This window comes from Podarcis gaigeae (genome assembly GCF_964106915.1).
Source record: "Podarcis gaigeae genome assembly, chromosome: 7".
Lineage (NCBI taxonomy): Eukaryota > Metazoa > Chordata > Lepidosauria > Squamata > Lacertidae > Podarcis > Podarcis gaigeae.
In genome coordinates this window covers 78,516,473-78,537,311 of record NC_139683.1, presented here as the reverse complement: position 1 = coordinate 78,537,311, position 20,839 = coordinate 78,516,473, and the positions used below count along the sequence as shown (strand labels likewise).

General features: G+C 43.0%; 2 protein-coding genes across 7 annotated transcripts in view; one reads left to right on the top strand and one right to left on the bottom strand.

Moving 5' to 3' along the window:
* The window catches only part of LOC310848310 (catenin delta-2), a 204,860-nt gene that overhangs the window by 32,539 nt on the left and 151,482 nt on the right, over positions 1–20,839 (bottom strand). For 4 of the 6 annotated variants that reach the window (XM_083747179.1, XM_083747181.1, XM_083747180.1 and 1 more), the window contains 3 exons: positions 9,674–9,884; positions 9,025–9,109; positions 3,393–3,518 (listed from right to left, as the gene is read on the bottom strand). In XM_083747179.1, coding sequence (XP_083603305.1) covers positions 3,393–3,518; positions 9,025–9,109; positions 9,674–9,884 — 422 coding nt within the window. The remainder of the gene's footprint in view (positions 1–3,392; positions 3,519–9,024; positions 9,110–9,673; positions 9,885–20,839) is intronic. The other 2 variants (XM_083747182.1, XM_083747184.1) reach the window with 1 other exon arrangement.
* The window catches only part of LOC310848408 (uncharacterized protein), a 70,994-nt gene that overhangs the window by 48,604 nt on the left and 1,551 nt on the right, over positions 1–20,839 (top strand). The window lies entirely within an intron of this gene.

Below are 20,839 nucleotides of genomic sequence, written 5' to 3'. Positions count from 1 at the left end.
GAACCAGTTGCTCTCCCCTAAATCGACCTCTGCCCCAAGAAAGCACCCTCTGCAAAAACTGAGGTTATCAATTTCTAGATACACTTTTCAAATGTGCAGTCACACAGAGTTGGTATTTGTGTAGTCACTTGCACCTGCTATTCTGAATATATTGGTTTCAATCAGTTATTTGCATTGCAAGCTTTGTGATATTCTGCCTACTGAGCTGTATGTTTAGAGACAAATCAGGGTCTGTTCTGCTTAATGTTGGTGTCACCGTTGCAAAGGCTGATTTACAAGAACACGATGCTGAAGATGAAACCAGGCTAACTACATACTTCTCCCCTGCCGAGTTATGATACAAGATGATTAAAATTGCTGTATTACAATATAGCTCCAGCAAACAAAGAAAATAATTAACTGTCGTGAAATGACGATAGAAATATAGGGTTCATATCTCTAAAAATTTAAAAGGCGTATCAATACACAATGAATGCTCTTTTTACTGAAAAATATATATCTTTGCTGCAGCAGAAAAAGTGTTCATAGTGCACTTATGGCAGTGTTCCATTCTGAATACATTATGTACACTGTGATGTAGACTTTACAACTGATAATTTAACACAAAACCACTGAGAGCTGTTCTCATTACAGCCAAATCAATGGAAGCATTCTTTGGTGAGGGCTGAATGTGTCTCATAATGAATAAAATAAATCAGACTTGCAACTTCTATTAAAAACAGAGTACTAATTAGCAGGACTAACTGGAAGCAAGAGAATTTAGTTTTTTGGGGAGGAAACTCAGTGGTTTTACTTTTCTTTAATATTGTGTGTGTTGTTGTTATTTACTATAAGAAATAGTACCTGCAGCTTTTCTGTAAGATGCTAGGAGAGTCTAACCAGGGACTCTGGGAGCAGAATCTGGCCCCTTATTCCTTGCAGTCCTATGGCAGCTCTCTGGCTGCTAGTTGGATCTTTGCTGCATTGTAAAATGTGTCCCTTCCACCTGCATTGAAGCTAATAGCCAAAGTGGAGTACTGTGTCACATCAGCCAGACCAGAGCTAATTAAGGGCTGGCATTAGGTTTGACTCATGGTTGAGCAACTCAAAGAGAGTAGCCATGGTCTACTTTTGAAACCTGGCTGCCTGCCTGACATTGAAGTGTTCCAATGCCCAGAATGGACAATGTCCAGGGATGACAGGGAGCCGCAGGTTCCTCAAAACTGACCAGGGTCTTCATGTTTGTAAATATCTATGTACAAGTTAGCTTCTTTCAGACTAGTCCTGATCACATGTTGCTGCCATGCATTCTAACTGAATGCTTGAAGAGGACAAGAGTGCCTGAGGTGACAAATACTACAGTTGCTGGCATCCTGTAGAGGGCCTTCTCGGTGGTAGTGCCCGCTCTGTGGAACGCCCTCCCATCAGATATCAAGGAAATAAACAACTCTCTGACTTTTAGAAGGCATCTGAAGGCAGCCCTGTTTAGGGAAGTTTTTAATGTTTGGTGTTTTTAATATTCTGTTGGGAACTGCCCAGAGTGACTGGGGACGCCAGGCCAGATGAGCGGGGTATAAGTAATTAATACTAATACTAATAACCACCTATCTGCCTTCCTGCTCTATTTGCCACATCACTGCTAATAGTGTATGTCCACTCACCTTTTTCGGTGGGCAGTGTTGCGGCTGGGCATCCAAGGGGCCTGCAGTGATCCGGCATGGGGGGGGAGTTGACGACCCTCTTGTGCCATCCTGGTTGCATGACTGGCACTGGGGTGGGGCCACCCACTGTGGCCCCGCTAGCCAATCAGCATTGATAGGGGCGTGGCCATGGAAATTTAACCACGGCCAGGGAGCCCTCTTCGCTCACCCTTTCGCCGGATCTCCCAGCCCACCCACTCTCTCTTCATGCTTTGCTCTGACACAATCTTACTATGGACAAATGTTGGCTGCCATATTGTTGGGGCTGGGTAGACATTTTTTCCACTTGGCAAATTGGCACCAGCCATTTGGTTTTCACCTTGTAGCTATCGTCACAACTTTGTGAGATTAGGCATTGGGTAAGCCTTTGGAGGGGAGGTTATAGCTTTCGCCTGCCTTTCCTCATTAAGGGTATCCTGCTAAAGGGATCGGGGTGTGTGGATCTTATCTGTCTGGACGTGGGCTGGGGCCATGCCACGACCCCAAAGGGGACCCCTCGGGGTGCCACTATTTGATGTAAGCAATAGGGCTCCCCCTATTGGTGGTTTAATCTTAGATGGACTCCCTGCAGATGGGTGGGAGTTGAGATATAGCCTGGCTTCACCCAATGCCAGGGGTGATATGATAGCCATGTTCAAATATATAGAGGAGGGAGAAAGGTTGTTTTCTGCTGCTCCAGAGAAGCGGACACGGAGCAATGGTTCCAAACTACAAGAAAGAAGATTCCACCTAAACATTAGGAAGAACTTCCTGACAGTAAGAGCTGTTCGACAGTGGAATTTGCTGCCAAGGAGTGTGGTGGAGTCTCCTTCTTTGGAGGTCTTTAAGCAGAGGCTTGACAACCATATGTCAGGAGTGCTCTGATGGTGTTTCCTGCTTGGCAGGGCGTTGGACTTGATGGCCCTTGTGGTCTCTTCCAACTCTATGATTCTATAATGCCTAAGCCAAACCGCTCACATCTGTAACCAATAAAGTTGTGACCTATTTGAGCTCATAAACCTAAATACTCCTGTCGGTGTGTTTATTAACCACTGGGGAACTGCGGTTCATGGGGCCTTGGCACGCAAGTCACTATTTATAACCCTGCCCCATGTTTTAGTCTTTATTGTATGTCTCAAGGATCAGATTAGACAAGGAAACTTTCTGCTCATACCATATTATCAAAAGGAAGAAAAATTCTAGTTCACAAAACAAAATGCTTGACTAAAATAATTTTCTCTGCTAACTAATAAAGCATTGAGTTATGAGGAAATTTCAGAATACAGATATACACAAATAACATGGATGGATTTCTTAGAAAAAGGATCTATCCCACCCTCTTTTTGTACTGTCTTCCTTTATAGTTAAATTTGCCTCACTGTCAGTAAACAATAGCATGAGAGTGGAAAATGCCACCGCCCACATGCATGAGATGCAAAAAAAATGGCCAGTGTTGCAAATGATGTTAAAAAATATTCTACACAATGCTTTCTGTATTTGCACTCAGGTTCATACTATTTAAATAAACTCTTCAGTGCTCTTTCAGATGCAAATCTAGGTATGCATTCAACATCATTTAATGTTTTAATTGTGTTAATAATTTATTTGTTAGACACTATGTGAGGCATTGTTGGTGGCATTTAAATTTTAGAATAAATAAATAAGTAAATAAAATAAGTACTTAAATTAAAAAAAAATCACAATTCAAGACTGGTCAGCTGACAGCCAGAATACCTGGGTTTGGGAATAGATTCTGGTTTCTTGATTCTGGGAGAGGGTTTGCTGAGCGTGCCATGACTCAGAATGATTGGTAGGTGAAAATCCTCTGTCCTCAGCCACTCTGAAGTCTGGGGCCACCCGCTGCCATAAATCAATCAGTCAGTCAATCAATCATTTATTTCAATGAGATTTTTTTTTTTTTACAGTGATATAGAAATATGGGATCTAGGCCACATTTTTTTTCCTTGCACAATTATAACACTTTTAAATTACAAACAGAAATAGATCCCATTGCTGCAGATGCACTTTTATGGCAGAAAAAAATTCAGTGCAGCCTACTCTAAAACATTATATATTCCAAGGTGCACAATCCAAACAATATATGCCTAAGGAATATTAGTCTTTTATCATAGGAATAAAATAGTTCTTTCTAGGCCTAAAATTGGATTGCTGTCATCTCTGCTCCTGGTCCACAAGAACTACATGCAAAGCTTTCTTCCCTTGTAGTTCTTCAATGAACATGACTACCATACCACAGAAGTAATGTATTAGCCATACATCTCATGGGTAATATTGTAAACGTGCCCACTGATGAAGTACATAGGTGAAAGACTTCACATGCTATGCTGCAAGTGTGATTTAAAAACCTGTGGGAAACAACTGAGATGATACCTGAGCTAAAATATCCCTGGTGTGTGAATGACGCAATTTTATCCCTACTTTTCAGTGGAACCAGGTGAGGCAACCACGGTTCTGGACGGTTCTGGGCTTAGTGATGGGCTTGATTAGGATGAATAAACTTAAGACCAGTCCAGACTAGAGAGAGATGCTGTTGGTGAGAAGGTCTGATTGACACAGTTGGTGGCTATACTGTTCTAAACAAGTGAGCACTGATCCCTGGATCAGCTGAACAGTCCTGGGTTGCTCCTATACCCAGCTGTGCTCCTTAAATCCCAAAAGGGAGTCAGTTAGGGATGCTTTCCCCCAACTTAGCTTGGAACGCTAGCCATGGCTGCTCCTGGAGAATGATGACCTTGCCACTAATGAACGCCATGGTAATGTCCAGGCTGAATTTCTGCAAAATATTCTACAGGACATAGCTTTTTTGAAGGTTGTTTGGAAACTTGAACTGGTTCAGAATGTGACCGTCCACCTATTAGCAGGTAGGACCTGTTGAGAGAGTGCATTACCTCTGAGCTGAAAGAACTGCAGCGTGTGGGGCAAATAAGGCCAAGCACCGTGAGGGAGGGGGGAAATGAGAAGAAAATTGTGCAGAGAAGCAGAAGCCAGGGGAACAAAAGAGCATCGAGCACCTTGAAAATCATATGAATGTTTGGCCAGGTAATTTTTCAGTATTCAACGGCATCAAATGTGCTACTTTTGAAGTGAATGTTCAAATTAGAAAATATTCAGTACATTCCCTTTTTTTAAAAAAAGAAACTATTAAAACATCTCTAACTTGGTCAGAGCTGACGACAATTAATGATATGACCCACATGAATAAATGGTATTCATCCAGCCTTACAGTCCAAATTATTTCCAATCCCCACAGAGGTATGCTAAGGGCACTACCCTGCCCAACCACCCATCCATATCTGAAGATACCAGGCATAACTCTTGGAAACAACCCCTGCTTCATTCTCACTCTGGGAGGCAGGAATTTATTCATCCTTATTTAATGAACTCTTAACAATATAGGGATCAACTTGAAGCAAAGGTAGTATTCTAATGCAAAGGGAACACACTGTCACTTCCAAGAACAACTGACCTGCTGGGTTAAACTTGCAGAGCAATCCTGTGCATGCCTACTCAGAAGGAAGTCCCACCGTGTTCAATGGGGCTTACTCCCAGGTGGGTATAGGTAAGGTAAAGGGACCCCTGACCATTAGGTCTAGTCATGACCGACTCTGGGGTTGCGGCGCTCATCTTGCTTTACTGGCCGAGGGAGCTGGCGTACAGCTTCCGGGTCATGTGGCCAGCATGACTAAGCTGCTTCTGGCGAACCAGAGCAGCGCACGGAAACGCAGTTTACCTTCCTGCCAGAGTGGTACCTATTTATCTACTTGCACTTTGATGTGCTTTCGAACTGCTAGGTTGGCAGGAGCAATGGGCGCTTACCCCGTCGCGGGGATTTGAACCGCTGACCTTCTGATCGGCAAGCCCTAGGCTCTGTGGCTTAACCCCCAGCGCCACTCATGTCCCAAAGTCAGAATCCTGACCCTGGTGTGATATGAACACACAGCCTTCTGATCAGTGGGTATAGGACTAAAGCTTAAATTTGGAGCCATCCCCTGCTTCTCCCCAGCACCTTACAATTGGAGCTGTCCCATCCCTGAGCATGAAGTTTTCTTGTAGCTATCTAGGCCAATAGTGGTACATAAGTCCATTACATTCCCAACCCTTTTTAAAAGCCACCACATATTCTGGCCGTGAATCCCACAAGGTAATTATGCATTGTCTGAAGAAATAATTTTTTGAGTTTACCCTGAACCTATTTGTTTTGTTCGATGAACCTGTATTACGGAAGAGCACTAATTTCCCTCTCTTCATTCTCCCCATGCCAATTATAATTTGAAAAGCCTCTATCATATTCTCTCAGTTAGAAATGTGACTTTTCCTTATAAGAATGCTTCACCTCTTGACTATTTTAGCTGCCTTTTCCCGCTTAGGTATGGTATCCTTTTTTAAAAAAATGGGATGACCAATATATTCATTCTACAATGAATGTATGCATCAGCAATAGGTTGCGGTTTTCTTTTCAACCCCTTTCATTTTAACTTCTGACACTGCCTTCTCTCCTCCTCCTCCTGCTGCTATAATGCAGTGAGTTTTCATTGAGGTTTCAACGAAAGCTGCAATTGTGAAGCTGCAATTGTGTTAACAAGCAAACCTGTAAATGTGCCTTTTGCACTTATTAACATGGAGTCTGCAAGAAGAAGAAGAGTTTGGATTTGATATCCCGCCTTTCACTCCCTTTAAGGAGTCTCAAAGCGGCTAACATTCTCCTTTCCCTTCCTCCCCCACAACAAACACTCTGTGAGGTGAGTGGGGCTGAGAGACTTCAAAGAAGTGTGACTGGCCCAAGGTCACCCAGCAGCTGCATGTGGAGGAGCGGAGACGCGAACCCGGTTCCCCAGATTACGAGACTACCGCTCTTAACCACTACACCACACTGGCTCTCAATTCTGCTGCTCATTTCCCTGGCTTGCATAAATAATTTTGGCCACTTGGATGCAATCCTATACCCACTTACATGGGAGTAATTCCCACTGAACTCTGAGTAGTCAGGTATAGGACTGTGCTATTAGCTGCCTTTAAAGTTTTCTTTTGACTGGTAGGATACCAGTTGTTGGGTTTTTAAAAAACTGGTATCATTGTGCCACTGTTATTCCCCTTGCATCGTTTTCTCATCTCTGGTAGTATTGGCCTCTTTGTTCCTAGCTTAATCCAATCTTGCCTTGGGAGAATGGAGGGCATCAGTAAACACAGAGGGTGAGCTTCCTCTCCAGTATATACATGTACACTGGAGAAAATATTGTACTGATTATGTTACTTTTGTGTTAAAGATCTTTTAAGGAAACTCATTGGTTGTTTGTTTATGCCCTTCTAATAGTGCATATTTATGAAACCAGGCAATCTCGCATTACAGTTCAGCATCTTATAAATGTGCTAATATAGAACAGAAGCAAAGCCCCTCTCTCTTCAAGTGCAAAAGTAATCCTTTCAAGCTGTGGATAATTGTTTTCAAAATCCCTTTTGTTTACCAACACTACTAGCACAACACACATTTTATTAAAGAAAAGCATTACTCTCTTGTGCAGATTATTAGACAACTGCTTGGTCTTATTTAGAGATGGGAAGAATGCTTGACTCCAGTCACCTCTGATGGACTTGGTAAGAAATTGAACTATTAAGAAAAAGCCCTGTAAACAATTCTTACCATTTTCTGAGCCAATCTGAGGCTCTAAAAACAGCCTGCCGGCAAAACAGTCAGTGGAGACATTTTCATAGCTTGCCTCCTCCCACCCCGGAAACTGGGGTGGCAGACAAAAGAGGGTCCTACAGGGGACCCTCCTCCACTTCTGAATGGTCTTAAAGAAATGCCTGTAGGCAAAATATGTAAAGGAGCATAGCACTTAAAACTGTTAGAAGTTGCTAATGGATGATGCCTCCCCCCAAATGGCTTGCTGCTGCTTCTGATTGAACTACCTGTAGCATGTGCTTTATGAATTTATTCCGAGCAAATATATGAGTTCTAAGCCACTTAGGACAATAATATGTACCGTATTTTTCGCTCCATAAGACGCACCCGACCATAAGGTGCACCTAGTTTTTAGAGGGGGAAAGCAAGAAAAAATATATTCTGTGCATAGCTTCTCTCTTGCTTTACGCAGCTTTCACTTTGCTTGCACATCCCTCCTTCCACCTTACTGTAAAGCGCAGCAACGCCAGAGCAAGAAGAGGAGGAGGAGACACTGGGACAGGTGCTTTGCTTGCTTTACAGCGAGGCGGGAGGAGGGGGGGCAAGCAAAGTGAGAGCTGTGCAGAGCGGGACAGAAGCCATGTAAGCAGCTCTTGCTTTGCTTGTTCCCGTCTGTCCCTCATCCCGCTTCACTGTGAAGCCAGCAGAGCAAGAGCGATAGCTGCGCAGCGCCTCTTGCTTTGATGGCTTCACAGCAAGCGATGGATGGGAGTCATGGCTCCGGCCACGGAGGCATCCCTCAGCTCGCGACTGCAGTGGTAGCTGGGGGATCCCTCTGCCGCCCAGTGCATTCGCTCCATAAGATGCACAGACATTTCCCCTTACTTTTTAGGAGGAAAAAAGTGCATCTTATGGAGCAAAAAATACGGTATTTGTCTCTCAGGAGTGCCCACACCTGGCCAACTCACTGGTTGTACAGACTGACAACAGAATCGCAGAATTGTAGAGTTGGAAGGGACCCTGGGGGGGGGGTCCCATCTACTCCAACCCCCTGCAATGTTTGAATCTTTTGCCCAACGTGGACCCATGACCTTAAGAGTCTCATGCTCTACTGACTGAGCTATCCATGGCTCGGTCCCTGACTGTATGATACTTATTTATTAAATGGGCCTGTGCACTAGGCAGGTACAGCAAAGGCTCTTTCCTCCTTGACCTCTCTTTTCTACAAGAGTGACAGTTCTGTGATTATAACATTCCTGCAGTTATTATGAACCGTAAGAATGTAGGACCATAAGGATAGCCTAACTGGATCAGACCTAAAATCCCATCTGTAGTGGAATATGTGATGCCCAGAAGCAGGACCCGAATGCAAGGGCACTCTCCCCTCCAAAAGTAGAGGCTGAACACAGCCACTGTGGCTAGCAAAATAAATGATTTAAAGATATGCTGCTTCTCATATAACTGATCTTCAAATGTATCGGAGAACCAGTCTTCGGACCTTAGAGAAATATCCTTCCCCTACTGGAAATGTTTTGCCCCACATCCCCCAGTGAAATTTGAAATGGTGCCTCTTGCATGATCAGCTACACACGGTGTGCAAAAGTAGGCAGAAACTTGTATTTACGCCAACATTTCCAATATTTGGCTCATTGCTGATTTTGCTCTAAAACGCAAACCCACCCCACCCCAAGAGATACTAATTTTAAGAATTTAAATAACTCTTACCTTCTTGTAGAGACTTCTCAGGTCTCTGTACTGCCACATGCTATTTAAGACCTGAGATGCTGCCTTCACTACTTTTGGTGAGTGCCTGTTGAAAAAAAGAAAGAAAAGGGAAGAGGAAACATACTTAGGAGTAACTGGAATCTCAAGGAAGCAGCTGATAATCGTAAATTCAGTCAGCACTTTATGAGAGGTATGGTGGACTTGGGTCTTTCAAATTTCATCTGAAAATAACCTACGCTTTCCCATTCCTGGGATTTGTACCTGACTCCAGTACCTGGCATAACCCTCTTTTCTCTTTTATAATCTATGGTGGGAGTGCGCTCTTGAGGAACAACAACTGCAATTAATTGAGAATGTACTTTCTAAACAATAAATTTGTTCCCATACTAGCACTTATAATCAGTTCATGTAATACTAGTGAGTGCAGATATAGGCTAAACTGTAAGCTACTTTTGATAAATAACATGCCTCAGATGACAACAGTCAGCTGCTTTGATATGAAATTATCCACCTACTACCCCCACCCTTTCCTCATCAACTGTCAAGCTTACCAACACATGATAAACGACAGTTCTCCAGGAAATCATTAGTGTAGACAAGCACTAATTAAATTATAGCTAATAGGCACGAGATGATTTGCAAAACGTACTTGTCTCCTTTACTCTTGGAAATGCCAACAAGCTTCTCGATTCCTCCTGCGTCCCGTAAGGCCTTGGCATTCTCCATGTTTTTCGTGATGACTTCATGCAAGGTGCAACAAATAGCAGTGACAGTATCATCAGACATGGCCTTGCTTCCTGAACTGTTGCTGTTGTTACCTCCTGGAAGCCGGTGAACCAGGTCCCGCATAGCATACTTCCCTTTTGGAAAGAAATTAAATGGAGGGAGGAGTCACATATCGGAAGCAAAGAAAGGAGGGGCAAATAGAAAAGAAAATCTGCAGTACAGGGTTAAAGGTAAAGTAAAGGTAAAGGGACCCCTGACCACTAGGTCCAGTCGTGACTGACTCTGGGGTTGCGGTGCTCATTTCGCTTTATTGGCTGAGAGAGCCGGCGTACAGCTTCCGGGTCATGTGACCAGCATGACTAAGACGCTTCTGGCGAACCAGAGCAGCGCACAGAAACGCTGTTTACCTTCCCGCCGGAGCGGTACCTATTTATCTACTTGCACTTTGACATGCTTTCGAACTGCTAGGTTGGCAGGAGCAGGGACCAAGCAACGGGAGGTCACCCCGTCATGGGGATTCGAACCTTCAACCTTCTGATCGGCAAGTACTAGGCTCTGTAGTTTAACCCCCAGCGCCACCCACGTCCCGCAGCACAGGGTAAGGGTTAATAATTCCATGACTTCTCCTGAGCTATGTGCTTTGCCTTGCAAGCTAGCATGAGTTCAGGTGACTGTCCCGTCCAGCCCTGTATCTATATTAGCAGCTGTTAGCAACCATATTTTAGCCTACATGCTCATTAGTCCTGCAAATCCCATTCACACACAATATATTGTCTATATATAAAGGATGGAGGAGGGCTAGACCCCTATGGATGAGGCTACATGAGCCATTTTGTGCAGGAGTCACACACAATATGTCATTAAAGTGTTAAAAACAAACACACAAAATTTTAAAAACCACAAAGTAATAGTAGGGTGAGAGAGAGGGACAATGTAGGTCACATGACAGACAATATCCTCATAACTGTATCTCACACATCACAAAGGATGAATATGCCATCTGTGGAAATAATTGCTTTCCCCCAGTTATGAAATACAGGTTATCCAGGGTTGGTAAAATGAATATTTATTTTACTTCAAATATTTATAAGCCACAGATTCCTATTGCAAGTATCAGAAGCAGCGGCATACCAATTTATCCCTGCAGCAGAAGTACACCTTTGAAAGACTACATCTGAAGTGCACGAAACAGAATGTGACTCGTAATAAACCGAACAATATTACTAAAAACAGATAATCCGTTAAACCCCCAATAACCTGCTAATCCCCAGTTTCAAGAAATGCCCCCTACAGTATTCACACATTTATTACAATTATATACTACCTTTCTGCCAATATACTCCTCTTGCCTTACAATTTGAAATGCTAAAGCAATATTTTTTATATATACTGTATTTTTCGCCCTATAGGACGCACCGTCCCATAAGGCGCACCTAGTTTTTTTGGGGGGGGGGGGGAAATAAAGGGAAAAGAATTATTTCCCTCCCAAGCACGGGGCTGGGGCGGGGGAAGCCCAGCCCCCAGAACAGGCAACTCTCCGCAAGCCGTGGGAGCCCAGTGCAGGGCTCCTGCGCCTTGCCGAGAGCTGCGCAAAGTCTGGGCGTGCTGAGCTCAAAACAGTAACAAAGAGGAATTATTGAAGGAACTTTCCAGGGGCTGATGGTTTAACCTGGGTTTATCCAATATTGCTGTCCCTTTAGAATATGCAATCTGTAGCCCCTAGAAAGGCAAGAATGGATTCCACAGCTCATAGCTCTCTGTACCACTAGCCTAGCACTTTTTAGTGGTAAAAAAACATTTTAAAAGCTATGGCTTGATCCAGCTCTGGCTATTTGCAATTGGTCTTATGCAACAATGAGCAAGCTCAGATGGAGATACACATCCATTTTAAATATCCCAACAGTTCAATTGGTCTTGAATTATAATTGCAAGGCAGATGTGGTCTGATGTCTGTCTTTATGCTCATCTGCAGTACAAGTGAGAGTCTGCTTCTGCAAATGGGTCTTCCTTGCTGGACTGGGGCAGATATGGGAAAGAAGCACAATTAATTTAGCATGTGGGAGATTCCAAACATGTTTTGCTTTGGCTAGTGCAGAGCTTTCCAAATTGTGTGCCGTGACACGCTAGTGTGTGGGCTGCAGTGTGTAGTTGTCTCATGCGAACACTTCCCAAAAGAAGGAATGAAGGGCTGAGGGGTGCGAGAAACTACCTTAGGAGGAAAGCTGGTTTTAGCAGGGACATAGCGCACAGAACATGTGTGTGGTTCAGTCCACTAGAGATATTGTAAAACCTTGATATAGGGAGGATTCCAAGATTAGATGAACTGTAATCTCAGTCCTCATGAGAAGAGAAGACTCGCTGGAAAAGACCCTGATGTTGGGAAAGATGGAGGGCACAAGGAGAAGGGGACGACAGAGGACGAGTTGGTTGGACAGTGTTCTTGAAGCTACCAACATGAGTTTGACTAAGCTGTGGAAGCCAGTGGAAGACAGGAGTGCCTGGCATGCTCTGGTCCATGGGCTCATGAAGAGTCGGACATGACTAAACAACTAAACAACAACAACATCTCAGTCCTGAGTGCTGAGCTCACCAGGAACATGTGAAGATATAAGAGACTTCTTGCCATTCTGGGGTCCTGGGTGATATGGCTTAGAAAAGCTCAAAACTGCTTTAAGCAATGACGAAGGAACAGATTTCCTTAAATTTGTGGAACTGCAGTAGAGTTACATTGGAGAAATTACGTAAGCTAACACATGGCCTCTATTCAGTAAGAAGAATTGGAATTAAAAATGGCCACTGCAGAAGAGGGTCACATTGCATCCTAGATGTAAGGATCATACACTGGAACCTTGCACAGCCAATCAAACCACCTGCATTATCAGGTCTGACAACCTGTGGCTGGATGATGACATGACTGGGAGGGAGGGTACTCAGACATCACCTTCATCGTTCTTTCCCCTGATGGGCCGTATTTTTCCGTCAAGAGCTGACAGCACTGTTTATTATTTTGGCCAGGCAGGGATGGGTATTGAGCACTGCATGAATCAAAGCCATAGTTAATTTTTAGGTAAATATTCCTGTCCTCTGCAAACAAATGCATACTTTCAGCAATTTAGGGCCCGATGACTCAACACATTCCAGAAGGATTTGTTTAAATTTAAGTCTGGGTGACATTCAGGAAAGCTCCTTTATCTGCATAGGTTTAATGGGGAAAAAAGCAAGGAGGAATTAGAAATGTAACCCCAGGGTAGCATTTACAGGACAGAATGCAGTTGGAGAGATGGGGATTTCTGATGGTAGAAAATGAAGTTATCCAACACTACCATTATTTCACTGTATTTCGGGGAGGGGGTCAGCATCAGCCTTCTATTGTCTCTCAGTTCTTGTTTCTTAAGTCACTAAAATCTGTTGCACTTTGTAGGAAAAGGTGAACCAAAAGTAATTGCATGTATGGATTAGAATCTGCAGTACATTTTCCAGGACACTGTCTCTCCCACGGCTATCGTTCTGATACCCACTCACTCAGATTATAACTTTTTTTTTAAAGCAAGAACTGAAGGTGACACTGACTTACAGCTGCCTTTGGGAGAAGAATACTAGAGAAAAGTTCTATTTCCTGTTAAAGAGGTGGGGGGAAACAAGTTGGCAGTTTTTACAAATTATGGTCCAACTAGAAAGTAAGTGACCTTTAGAATATAAGTGTCTACTGAACGAGGCCAATGGCCCATTGAGTCCAGCACTCTGATCTCACACTATCAGCCTGCCAGATGTCAATGGGAAGTCCCAGAGCAGCAATTGGGCACAGCGGCTCTCTCACCCCTGGTGATTCACAGGAGCTGGCATTCAGAGGCTTCAGACAGGGAAGGTAGAACCCAGCCACCCTAGTTAGTAGGCATTGATGGTGACATCCTTCATGAATCTGTCTAAATCCTCTTTTTAAAGCTACCCAATGTGGTGGTCATCATTGCCTCCTGATGGAGCCAATTCCATAGTTCGACTATGTTTGACGTATTTTTCACTCTATAAGACACACCCGGCCATAAGACGCACCTAGTTCTAGAAGAGGAGAACAAGAAAAAAAATGTTCTCTCTCTCTCTGCGCAGAGCCTCTCCAGCAAAGTGGGAGGAGAAATGGAAGGGGCTCTGTTTCTCCTGCGCAGAGGCTCTCCAGCGAAGCGAAGCCAGGAGAGCAAGAGGGATCGGTTCGCACCAATCCCTCTTGCTCTCCTGGCTTCAGCGAAAGCTGCGCAGCCTGCATTCGCTCCATAAGACGCACACACATTTCCCCTTACTTTTTAGGAGGGGGAAAGTGCATCTTACAGAGAGAAAAATACAGTATTTGCTTCATGAAGAAGTACTTTTCATGCATTACATGCAAGGGGAAATAGAGAATGAATGAATGAATGAATGAATGAATGAATGAATGAATAGGAAATATGTGAAAGGGCCATAGATACAGAGAAGCAATTACATACCAAAAAAAAAAACCCTGTGCTTTTACAAGGCTCTTATCAAAGTGCCTACTAGTGTTCTCATAGCTAAGTTGGCTACAATACTGGTAGCATAAATTCTGCTAGCATCATCTTGCTGGTCGATCCTTGCTTGTGTCTATAGAATGCTTCCTTATTCTAGTTCAAAATAATAATGACATTTCAGAGCCTGATTGGGAATGCACAGTATTTTAAATGGCTTTTGCTTTTAATTATTGGTACGGTCGTAATGTAGGAAAGCCACCCCACCCCCTTAATGGTTCTTGATCAGACAACATTTAATTTCAGCTGAAATGTCAGTATAGCAAACAATGTTTTAAATGCACTGTAATTTCCAACCAGCTTCTTCTATGTTCTATTTTGGCTGGTTAAAAGCCCACAAAAAATACAGTGCAGAAGGCCTTTATTATCTCTCCCGGTACATATCTCTCTCTTTCTAGATACAATCTGTATTACGGTAACAAATTGAGGCTATGAAGAAAGATCACATACCTATTTCGGCTCTGCAGATGTGTCAACAGGTGGGAAGAAAAGGTATTGCAAAATCGTTATGTTCGTATCACAGACAGTGACCTCCAGACACTAATTAGCTAGTATTGAATGTTTTGTATGGATCAGGGTATACAGGTGATTCCTGATGTGCATTTGAAATATAATAATGCATAAGTTCTAAAGAAATGTGTAAGCAGCTCTTCTGCTATATATGAGGCAAGCAGGGAGAAATCACAAAGTTGGCTGTGGTTCTAGGTAAGAGGGCAGAGACTGGGAAAGGGCAGAGACTGGGAAATAATGTTGCACAAAAAGTGAAGGGGATTCATAAATGGTCTCAAAGAGGAACTAAGTGGTTTTACTCTTAAAATGTGGACACAGCTCTAATGGATTATATCTCTGGTTTCAGAAGTAAACTTGCTATTCTGGTAATGTGGGATTGATGTGGCTCTTTTTTCTACACTGTGAATAAATGCAGGTAATATTGCAATATAGAAACATTACTGACATTCTATTTGTATGGACTTCTGTAAACCTTTTCTTCTCAGTTTGTCGCATTTTCCAATAATCTCAACAGAGAATCAATTTAAAAACAAACAACTGGTTGAATGCTACAAGAGCTGATAGCAAGATGATTAGGTAATATTCCCCAAAGTTTCATGACTTAATATGTTGATCTAGCTTGTCTTGTCATATCCTGACCTTGACACGAGTCCCATTAAAGAAAGGCAAGCTGGTAGTTTCAGCACCATGGAAAGCTCTAAGCGAACCACTTGATCTGACAAAGATTGGGGCTGGATTGAAGTCATTAACTGGATGGAAGATTTGTACATTTCCTTCCCACCAAAGCTTGCTTGCTTGAAAGAAACACCTATTATTTTGAATTGCACTTAATTTCCATGCAGGTTAGCTAAGGATTGTGGTCCTTAGACCTACTTGGTGACAAAATACCTTCAGTAAATCTGTCTGGTACAAATCAAAGAGAGTTTTTTTTAAAAAAATGTGTCAATGGCCACTGGATGATTTCACAAGCATCATTGAGCATCACAATTCCACTGACCAACTTTTTATCAAAAAATAAATGCATTCCCTGAAGTACAGGGAGAAGCTTCAATCTCCAACAGCTTCTGTAGATGTGCCACAGAGAGCCTATTATCTCATGAACTTCTCAGGCAGCTACAGATTTAAATCAATCCATGCCTATTTTTGGCCACGGTGTGATGCGATGAGCTAGTTGAGGGCATGCTGATGCCACATGCAGTACTCTCTGTGGGCTTTTAGCATGGCACTACTAATTCTCCAGAAACTACTCTTGCAGTAGCATGGAAAAAGCCAATTGGCTTTGAGTTCTATACATGGCACCGCAACAGCTGCAGCTGGTAATCGGCACAAACTAAATGAAAATATATCTGTCACATGCTGGGAAGGGCAAGAGAGGAAGCCATGCGCCTGCAACATCCACAGACTGATTAATCAGAGCTGAAAAGCTTCAATCTCTGCAGCATTATCTCAGAAGTGAGTAAAAATTTACAAGTGTTTGCCAGTACATGGGCTATTTAGCAGCAGGCAGAACGTGGGGCAGTAATGGGACCTCCTTAAACCAAAGAGAGTGGCTGGTGGCCTTATGGTCTTTTCGGATGATGGGGATTCTGAAGAAGCAGGGGACATCAAGAACCACTTCAGAAATGAAATCATCTTCCTTGCCTGGGGCAGACTCATCTGAGCCCTGGGTGACGACACAACCCTAATGTTATAGTAAGAGATGAAAAGCTTCCTGCTTTTTAAAAACATATGTTTTGGCATGTACGAATTCCCAATTCACAGAGGAGGAAACATAAAAAAACCACAACTTATAATAAGATGAAAACATTTGCTTATAAAAGCAAATCTCAATGCAGAAATATCTTTTTAAGCCAAGCCTCTGAAGACTTGGGGAGGGAAGGTGGGAGCGGGTTACAAGATAAGGCCATGGTATAGTGATCACACATTTCTTAATTTGCTTCCATGGAAATTATGCGTGGGACCATTAGCATGATTAATTTGTCTTTGGTGGAAAACAACTGTGCACGGAGACCACGTTGCAGTTTTATGCTGCTTGGCTGTCTTGCATAAATTAAAATCAAAACCATTTTGGGCTTGATACAGTCCTAGTACAGGTGTTGTGCTCCTGGAGGATTCCTTGGGACTCAGTAAAATCTTGCTTTCCTCAGCCCTTTGCTGATGGATTGCATGCTGAATGCCCAGATAACGGAAGGGATGGGAAGCCCATGTAGACCTCCTCCATCCTGCACAATTTAAAGATTTCATTTAGGTAATCTCCCTCGTATACAGATATCCTGAAAATGGAAAAGGCTTTTGACAGGTTAATGTAATGACACCTACAGTTAGTGTTTTGCTAAAGAATATAGGTTGGTGATTCATTTTCCCTAACGGACCAGCCAACACTGCCTAAGGATCTGTATTAGGACTGGTGCAATTTAACTTAACTTAACCTAACTTAACTTAACTTAATTTAACTTAAAAAAAATTCCTTCCAGTAGCACCTTAAAGACCAACTAAGTTAGTTCTTGGTATGAGCTTTCGCGTGCATGCACACGAAAGCTCATACCAAGAATTAACTTAGTTGGTCTTTAAGGTGCTACTGGAAGGAATTTTTTTTGTTTTGACTATGGCAGACCAACACGGCTACCTATCTGTAACTTAATTTAACTTAATTTTCCAGGATGCTGAACACCCAAGCAGGCTGGGAAGGGCCCCCAAACCAACTCTTCAAAGTGGGGGAATGCAGCCAAGGCAGCACAAAACTGAAAAGCTCCATAATTGAGAAGCTCCATTTGGGGGCGCTAAATATTGGCCTTGCACAGGGCTCCATATGACAAGCCCACCCTTGGGAAATGGCAATCAAGCAAACAGCAATAAAGTAGCAACTGAGAATTAGTGTAAGTGCTATGTTATGCATACATTTTGTGTTGTGTGCTAACTTCCCATATGCAACTCTGAATGGGCTGTGACTGCCCTGGAAAAATGTCTTAGACTATGGTGGACAACTCCCTGTAAATGCCAACTTGTTATACATGGGGGGGGGGGGGGTGAGCAAATCCAATGTTAGGAGTTATTTGAAGGGAGATGGGGAGCGAAACAGCCTATCTCATAATGCCAAGTGATGATGAAGCAACATTTGGAATATTGCATACAGGTCTGGAAAAGGTACAGGAAAGCACAACTAAAGCGATTCAATGGGTTGGAGTAACTTCCTTGCAAGGCAGGACTTTTAATTTTTCTTGAAGGGCTATGATAATAGGGCTATAAAATTATGAATAATTTGAGAATGTCAGAGAGATCGCCCTTCTCCAATCAAGCTGATGAGCAGCAGGTTCAGAAAAAAACAAAAGGAAGGCCTGCATAAAAATTTAACTAAGGGCTTACCCTAACTTCCATAAAAAACCCACTCTTTACAGCTGAATTGGAGAAAATAGCAATCTGCCACTTCAGGAAAACATGAATTGCTGTTTGTTCCGATTCTGTTTTAAAGAGTGGGGTTTCCTGGGGAGAGTAGCGGGGAAAACAAAGAAAGCGCTCAGACGCAGAACTTTAAAGTGCAGAGCTGTGCCTAGAAAGCACAGGGCAAAAGTTAAGCATGGATAAGTCCTGATGTTATGGAATTGAGCATGGCCACTAGATTTAGATGTCCTTAAAAACAAATCCCACAGGGTTCCTAAGTGGATACATCTAAAAATATATTTGGGAACTCCTTACTGATAGTATTTGGACAGTAATTACTTATGACTTGGTATTGAAATAAATGTTATAATAATAAAATAAGGCATGGGGAACAAGAAATGCCTAATTGTAATGTGGAGCAGATCAAAAACTAAGCTAATCTCCCATTCTTAATCAATTTTCTCCCTCTCATTTGAAGTGTGAACTCAAGGTGCAGTTCTTTTTCTCTCTCTCTCTCCCTGTAATCATTTTTCCTTTGCCTTTGAAGTTTATGGAAGCTGAGGGCAGCTTATCAGAGAAGTCCTGGTGAATGTGAGATGCTTAGACTGGGGGGTGGATGCGGGGAGTGAATAAGAGGAATTTCAATATCCCTAGGAAGAGGCTGAGCTCTTTAGTAAAAAAAAACAACAAAGCAAATACCTATTCAGTCCCACAGCAACAGAAAGCATTTCACTACAGTGGATAAAGTACTGAAATCCATCCTTAGAACCATCATCTCAAAAGGCTTTGCTTAAGATGTACTTTGTACTTCGAATTCTTAGTGACTCACAAGAGAGACTGAGATATCCCACCCACCCCTCCTGCCCCCCTTGGAACTCTGTATAACATATGATAATAGCTTTAACACCAGGAGACTTAATACCTATAGAGAGTTTATGCAGTGGCTCAACAACACATTTTATTGTATTGTACTCCTAAGATGTTGCATTTAGAATCGCAGGTCACTCGAAGCAGCTGTTCTTGACTATTGGTGCTTATATTTATATTTACCATAAAGGGTTCGCTAGGCTTTAGATGCAATGACGTAAGTTAAAATGACATTATTTGCCCAAGGAATTTCACTTGGTTATACAGTGAAGAAGGTATTTGAATGTGGAACTCCTGTGTCCCAACACACACAAATGCGCATTAAGAGAACACTCTTGAGCTCGCTTTCTCACGCACATGTAGCAATAGCATACCAGTGAATTACATAGCCACTGGCTGGATGTTCTGCTGCTGTTATTGCTGCTCCCACCTCTTCGGGAATAAAGGGACTGAGACAAGGAGGAGCACCGGCTGCTTCCATCTCAGGAAGTTGCGTGTGAGACACTTTCTTTCCTGGAAGCAGTGTTTGGAGCAGAGGTGCAAAGTGATATTAGGAAAGGAAGAAGGGGGCAGTGGCAGTTTGCCCCAGTAAGGGTGGTGGGCCTGTTTGGATGGCCCACTCTTGGAAACCAATGGAACCGGATGTGTTCCTGAATGCTCTGGTTGAGCATTCCAGTGGAGAAAGCTGGTGATCCGGTCAAAGCCCTGCTCTTGCTATCGAATGACATGATCACTCCTGATAATCTTCTCTGGTGTTTTGGAACTAAATCAGCTCCTTTGTACTCTGATGAGCTCTGGAGGAAATCATTCAGTGATGTGATTTCCCCACCTTTTGTCACAAAATGAGTTGTTTGTGTATATATTAAGGCTAAAATGTGTGAATTGCTTCTACTGAAAAGCACTGTGTTTCAAACAATGTGAGGCACTATGAAAGTTCTCTATATGGTGATTGATCTGTGATGTCTTTTCATGGGTAGGTGGGTCTCCACTTGAGGCTGCAAGCCGCTGAGTGATAAAGGGATGATTGACACATAAACGATCAGGTTTCACATCTTAAAAATGTGAGATGGGGAAAGCAGCATCTGAAGCAACTCTGAAAAGCCTTCTGTGAGCTCCTTTACTCTTTAATATTCTCCCCTTTCTAAACTGTAGCCAACATGACTGAAGATGGTAGCCCAATGGCCCTCTGAATATATATTTATCCACTGGAGAATTAAAACCAGTCAAGTGGCAGTCAAGGCAGCCTTTCATGCCATAAATGTGAGGACAGAGAAACCACCTTTAAAGAATGAGCGGAGAATTTGCTCCCAGAAAACACTTTGCATTTTGTTGTGGTGGCCAGCAAAGAATGCTTCAAAGCAGCCACCTCAAATGATAAAGTTTAGACATGGGCCCAAAGAAAAGTGACTAGAATAAGCATTTTGTATGGCGTGGTTAAAAAATAATAATCTCATGTCTCATGTTGAATCAGTTGACTACTGGCTAGGTGGTGAGAGACTTCATGGCCTAGGACCCTCGTACCTACGGGACTGCCTTTCCCATGGAGAGCCTCAAGGTCCATAAATAGCAGCACCCTAGTGGTCCCAGGCCCTAAGGAAGTTAGATTAGCTTCAACCAGAGCCAGGGCCTTTTCAACACTGGCTCCGGCCTGGTGGAACGCTCTGCCTCATGAGACCAGGGCCCTGCAGGATCTGATTTCTTTCCGCTAGGCCTGTAAGACAGAGTTGTTCCGCCTGGCCTTTGGCTTGGAGCCAATTTGATTCCCTCCCCCTCTTTCTTTTTCCTTTCTCCTTTCTCCTCTT